Source organism: Falco peregrinus, chromosome 6, assembly GCF_023634155.1.
Source record: "Falco peregrinus isolate bFalPer1 chromosome 6, bFalPer1.pri, whole genome shotgun sequence".
NCBI classification, from domain to species: domain Eukaryota; kingdom Metazoa; phylum Chordata; class Aves; order Falconiformes; family Falconidae; genus Falco; species Falco peregrinus.
Window position 1 is genome coordinate 82,793,915 of NC_073726.1, and position 16,353 is coordinate 82,810,267.

The window sequence follows — 16,353 nt, forward strand, 5'->3', positions numbered from 1 at the left end:
GCAACCAAAATAGCTCCAAAGACCCTAATTAGCTCTCCATAAAAATCAATCAATCATGGAAAGTCGTTAGTACCTAAGGTTTGGCTCCATAATCACTAAATTACTTCTTTATTTGCACTTGTTTCCATAGAAATCACCGAGAGCTGCTGGGATGTGAGGCTTTTAAGTATTGTAGCACCTGCTTACCAAGGCAGAACCCTACCCTACTTCTTATTTTGACCAAATTGTCCCTAACTGGGTTGCAAAGGAAGAAAAGTGTGAATGTGTACATGACACTTCTAAAGCTCCTAACCTGCAGGTCTCAGTAATAACAGAGGTTGGACAGAGCCTGTGTTTTTCATTCTGAATGAAATTTTGTGGATGGATTTTGATTGCAGGGATCGCAATCCAATCCTGACCTTTACTGGGAACTGCACGTAGTAAAGTTTTGCTTGTGTATGTATAAGCAGTGCCGTAGGCTTCACTGGTGCTGCAGACTTAAGGAGACAGTAATACGGGCCTGCACTGATGAGTAGATTGTGTAAATACATTTTAATTCCCAGCTTCCCGGTCTAGTTTAGGCAGCTTTTCCTTTAGTTGGCTTTGGATCAAATGCCAGTCTCCCTGATGTGCACATCGTTCAACAGCAATGACCTGTCCTGAAGGCCAAGTGTACCGGCAGTGTGGGATGCCATGCAACCAGACCTGCAGATCTCTGTCCTACCCAGACGAGGACTGTGATGAACTCTGTGTAGAAGGATGCTACTGTCCCCCTGGGCACTACCTTGATGAGCGTGAGCAGTGCGTGCCAAAGTCCCACTGCTCTTGTTATTATGATGGTGAGATCTTCCAGCCAGAGGACGTCTTTTCAGATCATTACACCATGTGGTAAGTGCAATGTTCGTAATTCATCCCTGCATGCTGTGACTCAAATTTTTGGATAGCCTGAATGATTAACTGCTTCAGTTCCTCAGTTCCTTTACCTCCACTGAAAGGAGTTTAAAAAAGGGCAAGATTTTGCCTCCAACAAACCAAATGGTGAGTTTTCCTGTTGCATCTCTATCCATATAATTTCAAATGTCACCTTAGTCAGAACACAGTATTAAGCCCTGTTCCATGAATAGTTCCTGCCAGTTTGAAATGGAGTTTAATTACTGACAACACCTACTTTGTAGGCTTTTAAAATGTCACTTTAATGTACTGAGATACATTTCTTAAACGTTAAAACCTAATTACCTCTATCAAAGATGCAAATATTAAAAAGCATTTCTTATTTTTAAATTGAGTAGCAGTACACTGACAGTAGGAATGTAATTGCTGGGCAGCTCCTGGCAAGCCCAGTTTTGGGAACAGTGTCTTCTCCTTTTCTCCTCTACAACAGAAGTCATGAGTTGCAGGAACGAAGTGGTCCCTTACCTCTTTACCACAGCAGACCTATTATCTTGCCCAGCTTTATGCCTGAGCCGATGCATTGAATTCAGCAGGACAGGGCTAGCATACAGCTGGGTTACCATGCTAGTATATCACATCAACTATTTTAAGGAAGGTTTGCTCTTAAGGTTGATAAGCGCAGTAGATGGAGAGCAACAGATCAGCCCCAATGTGAGGTGTAATTTTGATACTCTGACAAGTTCCCTGCAGGCCTGTCTGTAAAAAACAGTGTGAGTGAAAGCTAAATGTCACTTTGTTAAATAGAAGCTCTATTTGTTTTTCTTAGCTATTGTGAAAATGGTTTCATGCACTGCAGTACAAACAGAGTTCCTGGTGCCTTCCTGCCAGATGTTTTTGCTGATGAGAGACCATCTGCCAGAAGTTAGTATGCCTTAAATAAAAATTACATTTTTTCTGATTTTTCTTTTTTTTTCTTTCTTCCCCCCCCCTCCCCCCCTTATCAATCTTTTGGTAATTAGGACAGGGAAGAAGTACCAGAGGTTGCAGTGGCTGGTGATGTTATGAGTCTCTTTCTAATTTTTTAAACTTTTATTTATTTATTTATTACAGAATAGAAACCAAATATTTGCACGGGAGGATGCAGAGATCATTGAATGCCACCTCTCAAAATGATAGTTAGCCACTACAGTCTCTCTTTCGTTGAAGATGTTAAGGGGTCTCTTGGCAGTGATCTGAGGCCCCCGGTTGCTATTTGAGGATCATGCCTCATCAGTAACCAGCCAGCTTTATACCTTCTGCTTCCGACTGCTTAGTTGCAAGCTCCCCTTTCTGGTGTAAATGAAGCTTTTTAAAGCCACCAGGCATCTTGCTGTAAAACCTCCTGGAGACTGACAACTGCCTTGCAGAGCTAGGCACTGCGTTGGAGAGCAGGACAGCATCAGTCTGGGACGGTTTGAGGTTCCCCACTGATACATGGATGGAGCTTACAGGATTGTGACGGGGAGGAGTTTTGAGCTTGGATGCATCTCAGAGGGGACAGGGCTAGTGGGGATTTGGTGAGGCCCAGGAATCTCCCTATGCAAATACCAGGAGTAACCCCAAACACAGTGTCGTCCATGGCACACTGCCAAGTGTACCCGTTCAAGGTGTTTGGAGAAAAATTTTGGTGGTATTTACCAGTGCCTTGGAGCCAAAGAGTTGTTACTTGCTTTTGCATCTTCTGATAAACTACCAGGCATCTTACTGCCAAGCTTCCAGTGGAAAACACCATATATATGACTGGTCGGTGATGTGATTAATGTTGCTTGGTAGACCACCAGTAACAATGTCACTGGTTGGCCCCCGCTGTTCTTCAGGTGTAGCTTTCTAGTTGTATATCTCACCAAACTCTTACCTTAATGCTGTTAAGATACAATTTTCCTGATATTAGGGTGTTAAGACTTAGAAAACCTCAGAGACATATTGCTAGCACTGCTTGAAATAATAACCTGGAGTTTCCTGGGACATTTTGGTCTGTCAGAACCTGAAGTCTCAAAGAGTTTTAGAACTTGTATTTAAGATAAGGGCGTTGTTATTAACAGTCACCAGTGTGGTTATACTCAGTGTTGGAAGTGGTTCTAAGTACAATAGTATATGATGCTGTTGCTTCTTATAGAATATCAATTTAGTGCTACCATTGCTAGTGTACACTGCCTACAGGTTGAAATACCTGTTTCATGCTAAACTGCTTATAGCCCTAGTGCAATCTCGAATTGCATGATTTTTGTTGTTAAAATGGTACTTAGCTTAGTGCAGCTTTTTTGCTTCTGTATTACAATACGTACTTTTATGATAACATAACTGAGGTCACTTCATGGGAAGTGGGGGCTGTTGCCTTTACAATGTCATGCATAGGGGTGTAGTGGCATTTTTCCAGTCTATATCCTAGATTAGTTTTCTATTTAAAATCTTGATCTATCCTTTAGAAAAATACTGTACTAACAATACTTAAGTTCTAATTGCAATTTTTGTAAATTTATTTTTTAAAGTAAAAAGGAGCTTGACATGCAGATCCCCCATGGAAAGCTTTATCTGTCCTGCAAACAACCCAAGAGCTGAAGGGTTGGAGTGTGCCAAGACTTGCCAGAACTACGACTTGGAGTGCATCAGCCATGGCTGCATATCTGGATGCCTCTGTCCAAAAGGGATGGTAAGTAGGTTTAACTGCAACAAAGAGAAGCGGATCCTCATTGCTTTCTTACCTTCTTCCTTTCCTACCAGAAATCTTCCTGCAGCTTGGCAATATGTGATTGTTAAGTATTGACTGTCAAATTGTGGCTGGTTTAAATTATGTATATTAGTATATCTGCATAGAAGTTGAAGTTTAGCTTCTAATTGTAATAGCATAGTATATGTGTATAGTAAGAATTGATAATAAAAAAGCCCAAACTCACTTTTTTTAAAGACCAATTTATGTTTTCCTTCAACTCTTCTCCCAAACTCCTCCTCAGTCTTGCTGAACTTCCCTAGTCAGAGAGACAGAAGTACACAGACACCCACATCATAAATAGCATTCCACATCCTGATGATACTAGTTATTTTCTTGTCAAGTCTCCATCTCTACTGCTGCTTCCCTGTGTGTTGTGTCAAACTGAGAGCTCCCCATGAGAAGGAATGTGGGACATGGAACTTGCTAAGATGATGCCAGAGGGTCTTCTGCAGTTGCAGATGGTGTGCTGAGCATGCTTTTCTCACTGATGCTTTCTGGACTCCGGGGTTATGCCCTCCTGCAATCCTCAAATTTAACCATTAGTTTATTCATTTTTTAAATAGAGCATATAGCAAATAGTTACTTGCTTAGCCAGTGACTGTGAACTCAATGTCAACTTAGAGCCCTGATGAAAAGCAGACCGAGTAGCACAGACAGCAGATTGCTGCTGCTGTTCTCTGAGCAATAGAAAAAAACATCATTGTTCAGCACTGTGTAATGCTGTGGGGGCAGGTGAAGAGTCATGCCCAGGATCTCACCCTGGGCTGGGGGTATACTCTCAGGCATCATGTGAATAGGGTAAAGGCAGAGCACATGGTACACCTATTATGAAGTTAAGTAAATGGCACTTTTGAGTTCTCTGTCCAGGAAAACTGATGAGATTAAGAAGGCTGTGACGTTCAGTGCATGAAATGCAGATCAACATATGCAGTTGATGTTGGAAAAAGAGAGTTGAGGTTGTGTCTTTATTTTGAGGGCTAAAATACGCTACAATTTTGGGACTTTATTTGATACCTGTGATACTTAGAGACATTGCTGGTACGGTTTTCTGACCCAGAGAGGCATATGGTAAAGCAAGATATTTTCAAATACTACAAACCATGAAGTCTAGATGTGCAAAATATTACTTCTATTTTAAAAAAATCTTTTATACCTGCTGAAGGTTCAGGCTCAGATTAATATGCACTGGACATTAATGGCAAATGAAGATGTGAGTTATTACTTCTGGGGTTGAGATGCATATTTATGTTTAGGCTTCAGCTCTAATGAGTTTACTTCAACCACTACTTCAAATTCCATTTAAAAAAACAATTAACTGTACTTGGAACCATGTATTTTTATAAAAGTACATTGTTTTTTCCTCTTCTAGATAAGTACAGGTATTTTCTCCCTCCAAATTAATTCCACTGTCTTAACAGAAGCCTCCCCCCGCCCCCCCAGTTATCATAATACAGTAATTTCTGGCATTAATATTAATGTATTTTATGAATGTTGTTACCGTATTTTGCTGATAAACAGACATTTGTAGTGTGTAATCATAAATAGATGTAAATATAGTAAATTGATGCTACTCCAGAATAAAATGCCAGCTGTAGGCAAAAGCTCAGGCTTGTGAAGTGTCTTGTAGGTACAAGGTGAAAAATACCGAACAGAATTTGAAGGCATCCATATCAACATTGAGCAAATTTTCAGCACACTTTTTTTAAAAAAAGTGTTGCTTCTTTTCACATTTCAGTTTCTAAATGCCTTTCCTTTTAGGGAAGAATATTACTAAATAGTAGTATGGTAAGTAAATGTACAAAAGCTTGTGTAGCTGTAAAGTTCCAAGAGCTCCAGTGCACATAAGTCTTTCTCTGTACATAACAATCAGAGCTCTTTGATTTGGTGAAGGGGCTTGAGATTTGGTTTCGGTTCTGGGATATGGTAATGGTATACTTTAGACAGAATAATGGAAAACAAATTATGAGAACCACTCAAAAGAAAAAAAAGAAAAGGGGGGGGGGAGACCCCCAAAGAAACCTCCCTAAAATCAACTTCCTAGTAATTAACCTTCACATTTAGTATTGAATTCTGTATTCCTTTTCAGTAGGTTGGCATTATCATTCCAAGTTTCATAAAATTCTTGCCAGGAGAAGCAGTCTTTAGTGTTTTGGAATTGGAAACTTCAGTTGGCTTTGCAGTGACGTGAAACACTGAATTCAACAAGATGGTTTGCCAAGTTTTAGATAGAAGAATTGGGCCCAGTATTTTTTTAAAAAACTAGTAAAATAAGTCCTTTGTCCACTAGATGACAGTATGGTTCAACCTTCCAGTAAAAGTCTACGCTTGCTTGTTGCCTTTCTGTCTGGCAAGGAATAGAAATTGTGAGATGCACAATTGTCAAAGCCATGATGGGAGAAGCCAGTGCGTAGATGATCTGGTTGTAACCACAGCCATGCAAGGACAGGATCAAGCTCTGTGCATTCGTTACGGGGGTGCCCTTTGCCTTGTTAGATTCCTGGCTCAACGGGACCTGCCAGCTTCTTGTCAAAGCGCAGTTCCCTCCTCATCACCAATAGGTACCTAACCAGGATGGTTTGGAAGAGGCATTTTCCTTATTTCTGCATTCAGCCTTTTTGCTCCCTGTATTATTTGCCAAAGACTGAAGGATTTGAGGTGGTGACCAGGTTCTCCTTTCCATCCTGCCTCTCTCTACCATAAAGACTCTGGGCACACTAAGGGAAAGCTCTGCAAAATCACAAACACTGTGTTATCCAGACTTGCGCCCACAAGGCTGAATAATAAAGGATCCAGAAAAAGGTATTTATTTTACTGGTCCGCCTCCCTCATTAATGTTCTGTAATTCTGCTTAATTTACAAGCACTCAGGGAGGTGAGCTACTGTTTGTAATAATGTCTGTGGGAAGTAAGAGATTACTGAACATTTATAGGAATAAATATTTGCACATATCTTCACTCTGGAAGAAACTGTGCCTTTTTAGTGAAGATTTTTTTTTCTTCTGTGGTACAGTAGTATATAAAAATTATGAATGGCCATGGATAACTTAGTAGGAAAAAAAATATCTTCTTGCTTTTCCAAAATGGTTCATACCATCAGGAAACAGTCAAAGATGAATAGTTGACATAAAAAACTCTCCAGTACAATTTGTAAGTATATATAGCAGATAATATGTAATTAGGTGCAATGTTATCTCTATGTATATGAAGAGATGTCTGCAGATCATTTAGCTATCATTCTTAAACAGAGGAATCCGTAGTCTAAGATTTTTGTGCGCAAATGGCCTGCCAGTTTTGAATTACACATCTGAAAAGTAATTACAAAGAAACAGATCAAGGATTGCTGGTGAACATGATGCAGTTGGCTAGTTTTGAATTGGAAAACTTGCTGGGGTGAGAAATTACTAATTAATCAATTGATTATTTCCTGTCAGAAAATGCAGAAACCCCCTTATTTCTTTCAACTGAAAAACAAGTTTTCCAGTTCCTCTTGACTTAATATTTTACATTGTTTTGATTTCTTTAAAATAAAAAAGTTCAATATTTCATGAAAATTAGTTCTTCTTTTTCTGTCTTTGATCATCTGGAGGGTGGGAAATTCTCCATACTTGTCACCCTTTTGCAAAGCAGAAAAGATAAATCATAACATATGTGCAGAAGTGTGGGGAAAAATATGCTTTCTCAGATTAGTTTACTGCACTCCAGGCTTTTCCCATTGGAAAATATTAATAAATATACAAATGGAGTGTTAACCACCTTTCTGGGGAAAAAGAGAAGCAGAACAATCAGAAAGCGCAAAACCCAGACACTCCAAAACTAGAAATTTATTTCTTTCAATTTCCAACAACTGAAGCAAAATTGAGGTTTAAAATTAAACCAGAAAATTTTATTGTATTCTGACTGCTGGAATAAAACTATTTCTAAAAGTATGGTATGTTAGTAGAAAAACGAGGAAAAAAAACCCCAGCCCTACCCAAACCCTTGATCTTTTAATCAGAGAAGTTTGGAAGGTTTTTTTCTTCCAAACCTTTTTCAACAGAAGTTTAATATGCTGTTAGGATTTTCCTGTTGTATATTTTTCAGTGTGGGCTTATCCTATATTAGAACACGACAGAGTCTTCACAAGGAGGTGGGTACCAGCTTTCTGGTATGTGCATCTGCCCAAGGATAGTGCTTCATAAAACAAATATAAGAAGCATACAGCTAATACAGGAAAGAAAAATCAAGTTTAAACCAGCACTCTTTGAGTGGTCTGTCCTAACACGTTTTTGATTTGTCTGCACAGAAATGGTGACAGGCTGTTTTAGTTAAAACATATCGGCTATTGGGTTCTAATCTGACACACTTCCTTTACTTAATCCCACACTCCTTCATACCTTTGGCTGGCTTTCTGCTGATACCCTCAGGTGTATCAGAAGGAACGGAGTGAAAATCTGAGCTTTCCTTGACGGTGAGATACTCACCAAAGTTGTGTTGACCAAGAGAGATTAAAATTCAGCCTCATCAAGGCAGAGTTTGGGGAAGAAGAATCTTAAAGATTCTGAAACCTATAATATTGTTCTTCCTTAACAATTGATAAGACAGAGCAAGGAAATGATGGACACTTCTGTCATATCTCCACGTGGGGGGGGATCATCATCTAATCAACCACATCCCAAGGATGCACCCTCAGGAGCATCATCACAAGTGTGTGAGGTGGTGCAAACAGCAGCTGTTCTCATTACAGACCTGTGTCTTTTCTTGTCGTTGCCTCCCCAGCACTGATGCCTCCAATCACCTCCGGCACTCAGGACTGTTAGGTCTCCTGGATTAAGTGCTCTCTATTGATGGATTGAGAGATTTCCAAAGAAAGTCCAGCTGTTTGTGAATAATGCCACTGGCCTCGTAGTACCACATAGTACTGTGCTCAACAGACTTGTAACACAGCGTGGCACCAGGCTGCCAGATATACCTGCTTTTGGAAGTGGTGTCAATATGACCAGTAGATTGTGTGTTAAAATTAGCAAAATCATAACCCGTTGAGGTTTTCAGGAAAAATAATTAATCTTCTGGTCAAAGTCCACTTTGGGTATTTATGTCCAGCTTTCTAAATCCCACCTACCCACCCACTCTGCGGCGTTCAGACAAGGCAGTCTTCTCTCTTTGTCAGTGGATTAACAGTTGTTGCACTGTAGCTTCATGGTGGCCATACGTTTGTGATGAAAATACTAATACCAGTCTATTAAGTTTCTAGAGTTGGGGGTAGGCTGTGACTACCTTCATGTCAATGTGTGAGGAAGCAAGTAGGAGAGGCCCTAATCCTTCTTTTACTAACCACATGTCTAATCCCAAGTTTTGTATCTAGAGGCTAGCCCTCAAGTCTCTTGTGAACTGTCTTGCTGAACACAGTGGAAAACTTCAGAAATGCAGCCATGAGCGTGAAATCATACATTGCTTTTTTTCTAGAATGCCACCAGGAAGGAAGGAAGGAATTAAACACCCTTGGAAACATATGGTCTTCCCTGGCCTGTTTTCTCCCAGTCATTTGTGGACATTAAGTCTGAGGCAGAGCCCCAGCTCTATTATCTAGAAACGCATTTCTTTGTTTCCATCTTGCTTCTATCGGTGTGAGTTTATTTGGCATAATGTAGCTCTCCATAAGCCCCAGAGCATGCGGAGCTGCATAAGAATGAAGAGTCTCTGGGCTGTGAAATCCTTTTTTTTTTTTTTTTTTTTGTAGTTCCCTGTGGCAGTTCTAGGTCCCCATAGGAAAAGGCAGAGCTGTTCTACTTTATTAACCTGGCGTTCAGACTACATTGATCTCATTGGCCCGTATGTAATGGTAAAAAAGAAACTATTTTAATGAATTTACAGGAAGAGTTTAAAGTGGGAAGGTGATATTTTGTGACTTTTGAATGAGAGGGAGGAGAAGCAGTCTCCATTTTGGTATTCCATGAAACCAGAGCCAAATCTACCTCTGGCTTTGCAGAACCATGACCAAGTGAAAAACAGCATAGCCAGCCTTGGTTTTGTTTGATCCTCTAAAACTGGCTGTCTTCAAAATGGAAAGGGAGTAATCACAGGGAAAAATAGAGGAAAAGAATAGAAAAAAAATCCCTTAATAGTCTAAAGGCATTACTTGGGGTTTTTTTGTTTGTTTAAGCAGGACAAATGTTTTCTTGTTATACAAAGAGAAACGAAGATCTGTAGGGTAAAACTGCAAAAGAAAAAAACATAGGCAGAACATAATGACCCATTTCCCAGCAACAGAGTCTTTGAGAGTGGAATAATATCTCAGGTGAACTGATATTTATCCTGCTTTCTAGGCAATAAGTAGGAATTTGAAAGAAAATGAGTGACTACTGCATTTTTCAGAGGGGAGTTGACAGGCAAGGGGGCTGTTTGGGGTGGGGGGGCTGTTGTCTATAACACAGAATTTGCATTTGCTCTTGGGTTCTTCTGGCACTGTGGCTCCTTGTCTTCTCGTCAGTGTTCGTATTTCAGTTTTTAGACTGGCTGAGCCCTGCATTGGGTTGCTTTTCTGGTAGGCCATCTGTCAGTTTGTTGTGTGTGAGAAGCAAGTGCTATTCACCTGCTCTTCATATTCAGGTTAGCCTATCTTATCTTCACCGCATCGTGGTTTTAGTCAAATTGGACTTTCTCATCATGACATTCTTCTCTAATCTAATCTGTTTTCTCAGCATCTTCAGCTGATGTTCAGCTCCTGAAGCAAGACTGTGATTTAGGTACCCATAGACCTATTTGTGTTAATGGGGAAAATGTTAGCGATGCCGTAGCTTTCTTAGCATAGGTAGGCTTGAAGCATTTCCTCTATCCTTTCCTTTATCCTTTATCCACATGCTCTTGTGCTTACTTCTCTGCGTACTGGCACATACTGACAGACATGCATGCTGACAAACTGTACGTTTTGTAGGTGCGGCATGAAAGCAAGTGTGTTGCTCCTGAGAGATGCCCGTGTTTTCACAACGGAAGAGAATATGCCAAGGGAGAGATGGTGACTAATGACTGCAACACCTGGTGAGCCACTGGAATGGCATTTTTCCATTTTTCTCTAGGGCACTGAACATGTTTCTAATAAAACCAAGAATTAATTATTTAACAGATCTATTTTATATAAAATCAGGTTTTGCAGTGTAGTAACACACATTGCGAAGACCAGCGTAGTCCCTTTCCATATTGCATAAAGACCAGCACAATACTGGGCAAACTGTACCTGGCACCTTATAAATAGGTAGTATGTGCAGGTCATCTGTGGGCACTAGCAAGTGGATTTGTGCCTTGATTTTGCAACACAAAATCACAATATAGAAGCCCCTCTGCAGTGGGAGGAATGGAGCCTGCGCTTTGTCACTAAGCTCTGCTGACATGCTTCTTTTTTTTGCTGTCTGGGGCTCTTCAGATCAGTTCTTTTCAGCCAGAAGCATGCATCAGCAGAAGGGGTGTGATATGGCAGCTATCATATGACAGGAGCTCTTCAGGAAAATGTTGAAGAATCAGGCGGAAAGAAAGTTGATCTCTTATATCTCAAATGAGAGCTCAGTCAATTGATATCTTTTAAAAAATACAAAAGAGAGAGAAAGAGCAGAAAGAGGGAGTTGGTGATATCTTCATAGAAGAAAAGAGTAAGTGCCCTGTGTCTTTCACCCACATCCCTATCTATCTTGTTTGGTTCTTGAAAAAGAACTGTTAAGTTCAAAAGAAAGTGCAGGGCTGCGAGATTTGCGTGGAGGGAAGCCCTCAGCACAGCCTTGTATAAGGTATAGGGTGTTCGCCTGCTGGACAATTCTTGGCTTCTGCCTGCCCAGCACGCTTGCTGCACTGGAGGTGCTTTGCACTCCATGTGTGCATGTAGAGGGAATGGTGGCTTTTTCCTGCAGAGCTCCAAGAGTCCAAGGTATAGGAAATCCAGCCACCAGCAGTGTGGAAACTGTGTTCTCTTTGAACTTAGACTTCAGAATCTTTTGTTCCTTTTACCCGGAATGTCCCTGGCCAGCTCTGTGGCACCCCAAGAAGCAGCGTTTCTGTTATTCTCTGTGTGACTGGGTGGAGTTGGATCTGAGAACTGGCAACATTAAAGAGTCATTTGGTTTGGTTTTCGTTTGGTGCATTGATCTCTGAGCAACAGTGGTTGCAAGTGTTGTATTTTTAAATTAGTGGGACTGCTCCTAATAGTGTAAGTTAGACTTGGATATAAGATTTTATGGGTTTTTATGGAAATATTGACCTTCCAGTGTTTTGTTTCCTGTTTTTTTTCCCTTTGCAGCTACACATTACATTGTGGATCATGTACTATAATTAGATGTGGGGAAAGTAGGTTTGAAGGGAGGAAGATGAAGTTGATATTTTTATATAGATACATACACTATAACCTGCTTACATTGCATCGAGGTAAAAATGACTCAGCTGAAAAACAGACAATGAAAACTTTATTGAAAAAAGAACATTAAGGTGTAAAACTCCTAGGTGTGATTGTGAAATTTGCAAGATTCTTCATAGCAACTATGCACAGTCTTTTTATTTTCAGTCATTCTTACAATCTTCAGTCTTAAAATAGTCATAACCATGCTGCTTCATTCTTGTAACTGCCCCTTTGCTTCTGGCAATGCCATTGTAAGTGACATTTCCTCTAATACACAGAATTTTCTTCAATATCAGGGTCAAGAAAATGTTATAAATCATGTTTTCTATCATTGATAAAAAGTCTTCCTCTCATTTTAGGCACTTTTCTTGATTGTGAAAGTAAAAATGGAAATAAGGTCCCTTAAAAAATGTCACTAGGGCTTTTTTGAACTATGTGACTTCGAAAAGTTTCATGGTAGTTCTCAGCAAATCTCAAGTCAAATGTCATTTAGAAAGTGATATAGGAAATTACTATTGCTTTGAGAATTAATAAGAAATGAGAGTCTGCATTTTGGAGGTCAGATCTTCCTTTTCTTTTGTTTTTGCTTTTTGTACTGCTGTTGCAGGAGTTCTCATTCTCACTTGTTCTTAGCCAGATGTGAACACCTGCAAACGCAATATATGAGCCAGAGGTGTCAGATTTGGCGTTTACATTCAACTTGACATATGGGAGACCCTAATTCATGAACAACGGAATGTCTCCAAGACTCAGCCAGTGGCAAAGCTTTTGTTATGCTATGCATTGGGAATTCATTGTAGAACTCAGGGAAAAGTTTGGAATAACATTTAGGAAGCAGTACACAGCAAAAATTTGCTAATCTGAATTTTGCTACACCACATACTTTATAATCTGTCCGTGCACATATATACAAAATCTTGGTTTTGCTCTACCTATTAGCAGAGATTTAATAGCAGAGGGTGCAATAAGTTTCATGTTACTGAAATGTCATCCTTTGAAGAAAATGTATTGCACAATATTATTATGCTGTGAAGTGTTATCAAGATTAAACAATGCTTACACTTGGGTTAAGGCATTACTAGAGAACTTCGTTCAGTGCCCGGTTTTTCTTTGGTTAGCAATTTGATCTTGGGAAAGTATTTCAGTTTTTTTATCCCTGAGTTTTTACATCTGTAAAGAAGGGATAGAATTCCCCTTTCCCTGCCCTTATAGAGTTTGATTAGAAAATTCCTGGGGCCGTGATGGTGTCCATCTGCATTCATACAGCATTTAGTACATGAATGTTTGTCCAACATCAAGCAAGATATTGCTTACTAGATGATGATGATGATTATTATTAGATTATAGATATGGTGTAAGATGCTATTCGAACTTCTTGAAATTAATAACAAACAAAAGAGTGAGCAGAGTTTATGGTCTATTGACCTTGTTTTTTATTTTGATTGCTTGGTTTCTTGCTAGTTAGCAAATCAATTGATTTCACTGATCAAAAGCCCATGGATGCCAAGGCAAATATCCCCTTTCATAACTGCAGCTTCTGTAGCAAGGCTTGGGGCTTTCCAGGATACCTCTGGAAAAGGGCAAGAGGATGGGGTGTGTGCTCTGAAGCCTCTTTTCATCGTTAGTTCTAAATTTTCCTCTTTCCTTCATTTTAACATGAGTATATTTACCTCCTTGAGCCTTATTTATCAGGGTGCCATGTAAGAGATCATTATGATTCACAGCAATGAAAGGATCAAATGTTCTTGGAAACTCTCAGAAATTTAATAACAATTGGTGTCAAATATGGCAGGTTTGGTGTCATCACAAAGATAGGAGCCCTGCTATTTCTTCTGCTGTCTGTTACACTAGTATAGTTACACTAAACTCAACTGAGTTACACCAAGATGAGGATTGACTTTCTTTGCATTTTGAATATCCACTCAGATGGTCACCATTTAGGGTTTTTTTTGTTTTGTTCTGTGGGTTTGGTTTTTTTTTTTAATAATTCGAAAACTAAAGCAACAAAACAAAACAACAGGCAAAAAAGTGCAAAAGGAGTGAAATAATAATAAAAAAAGGAATCCTGTCCCTTTCTTCGTGGCATCACTGATTTTGTACAATAATGCCAGTGTAGTACAGCTGCTACAGCAGTGTGAGTATAATGGTGTCAAGGCCTTAATGCTGTACCTGATTGCTCTTCAGAATTCCTCTCCGCCTGAAAAAGCAAGTTACCATCTTGTTTTGCTCTGCATGTCGGGATGTCCTTTTTTTTTTTTTTTCTTGCATATTCTGTCCTTGTGAGGAAGTCTAAGAGGTGACCTTGACAACATCCCTTGCAAGCTATATGGGCAGAGAACCCCTGGTGTGTCTCCTTTCATGATCAGGAGCCTTATTGCATCTCCTGTTGCATAAGATGTGTAAGATGGAGTCCTATTTCTATATTGCCAAACTTGGATTCGTCTGCAAGGGAGATGTTCTGGTTTGATCACAACAGGAACCTCAGGGTATCACACCTGAGGACATTCCTCAGAGAGTGTATGTGTACCTATGTAAGGAAAAAGAGATAGTTCTAATAATATGTGTGTTGTCACACTGTGAGGTAAGGTCTCCAACTGCCAGGTCAGATAAACTATCTCGAAGAATTAATTTAATTTAAGAACAGAGACACCTCTTTGGAGAAGGGTGGTATTGTACTTTAGTATATAATCTGAATAAAAGCCACTGGGCAGACTGAATTATGGTTCTGGTTACTTGGTCCCAAAAGCTGATCATTAGAGTCAACGCATGTCCTTTGGCATTAGTTGGATATTAAAATTACTACTATTTTGGCTTTTAATGAGGGAAGAATGGACAGCATTGCAAATAAAACCAGGGCTGATGATATTATACTTCATACTTAACCTGTAATGGTCCTTAGAGAGTACTTAATCTGTTTTTCTGAAAGGTTACTCAGAGCAGAGCAGCTATCCAAAATAAAACACTAACAGTATATTGAAATATTCTAGCAGGTTCTGTCCAAGCCTCTTTTTGTTAATAGGGAAGTTCAAAAAGCACATATTCCTGCATGCAGCTTGTAAGGAAAAGGGAAACACATTCCTTATTCACTTAACATGTTAACGTACTCTCTATCTATGTATGCACCCAATGCTAATGTATGCTAATTTATGTTAATGAGGGTGTAATCTGGTGCACAGTAGTGTACAGTACCGTAGTTATGGAAGTCTATCTAAAGAAGGATTCCAGCAGCCCAGGCATGGGACCCTCTGTGAGTATCTTCTCAAGGCCAAACACAGAGGGGATCTGCTGGGGACATGCCTGAGGCTGGGCAGCCACACGGACAACTGCAGAGGTTCCTTGCAGGGCTGCAGCCGCTCTCTGGGTTAAGACACACAGGGGAGCAATGCTCCTGTTTGGTCTGCAGTTGGTCACTCCCTGACCCAGGCCAGAAAAAAGGCAAAATAGTAGCTTTTCGCCACTTGTGTGTCTTTTGGACAATCTTCAGATCATGAGCTCCTGGAGGCAGAAACTTTTTCTCTTTTGCTTCACCTAAAGTACCTTGCATTCCCTTGCTTATTGTATACATTGGAAATAATGATAGCTGTCACTGACTCATTTTCTCTGTTACAGTGTGTGCCGTGGTCGAAAGTGGGAATGCACCAAAAATACATGTGATGGCACCTGCACTGTTATTGGTACAGCTCATTATTTGACATTTGATGGATTGAAATACAAGTTTCCAGGAAATTGTCAATATGTATTAGTTCAGGTAAGAACATGTCAAATGCCAATGCTGTCTGATAATGTATAAGGTGTTTTACATGAGGAGAGAAGTCCAGCATTTGGATAAATCACAGCAAGATGTTCTTAATTACTAAGCCAGATGTGTGGTAGGGGAGATCAGAGCTTGTTAATGACTTCAAAGATGCCTTGAGAACTTTAAGGTTACATTGTGCTCTATAGAAATGAGTTAAGTTGTCATGTGTCTAACTGGCAGTCATAAATCATATGATAGCAGCATGGTATAGGGGGGAGCTGTCTGAATCTCATCTCTAATAAGGGATTATAGATATCCATAAATCAGTCTTTCCTCTTCTCCACTAGCCTCTTTATCCTGTAGTGATAGCTTACTGTCTGACTGAGACAAGGAGTGCTTGGTGAACCTTCCCTAAATGCATTCAGAACACACTCTGCTTGTTCATTTTGGCAAAGTCATTGTCCTGTTCCATGCACCAACCTGTGTAGAGTGCATTGGTAATATTGATTTTCTTCCCAGCAAAGAAGAGAGGTGGATAAAGGCACAGTACACTAATATCAACCTGCAATTTGTGGGAGCAGTCAGAAATTTAGAGTTAAATAAGGTTAAGGCTTATCTACAGATGCAAATCATCATGTATTTA

The 16,353-nt window shown here is 39.8% G+C and overlaps 1 protein-coding gene across 1 annotated transcript in view; it reads left to right on the forward strand.

Moving 5' to 3' along the window:
* VWF (von Willebrand factor) overlaps nucleotides 1–16,353 on the forward strand; it is a 144,121-nt gene that overhangs the window by 45,557 nt on the left and 82,211 nt on the right. Inside the window, exons 17-21 of the mRNA XM_027782874.2 lie at nucleotides 627–867; nucleotides 1,697–1,791; nucleotides 3,399–3,559; nucleotides 10,529–10,632; nucleotides 15,584–15,722. Of these exons, the coding sequence (XP_027638675.2) occupies nucleotides 627–867; nucleotides 1,697–1,791; nucleotides 3,399–3,559; nucleotides 10,529–10,632; nucleotides 15,584–15,722 (740 nt within the window). The remainder of the gene's footprint in view (nucleotides 1–626; nucleotides 868–1,696; nucleotides 1,792–3,398; nucleotides 3,560–10,528; nucleotides 10,633–15,583; nucleotides 15,723–16,353) is intronic.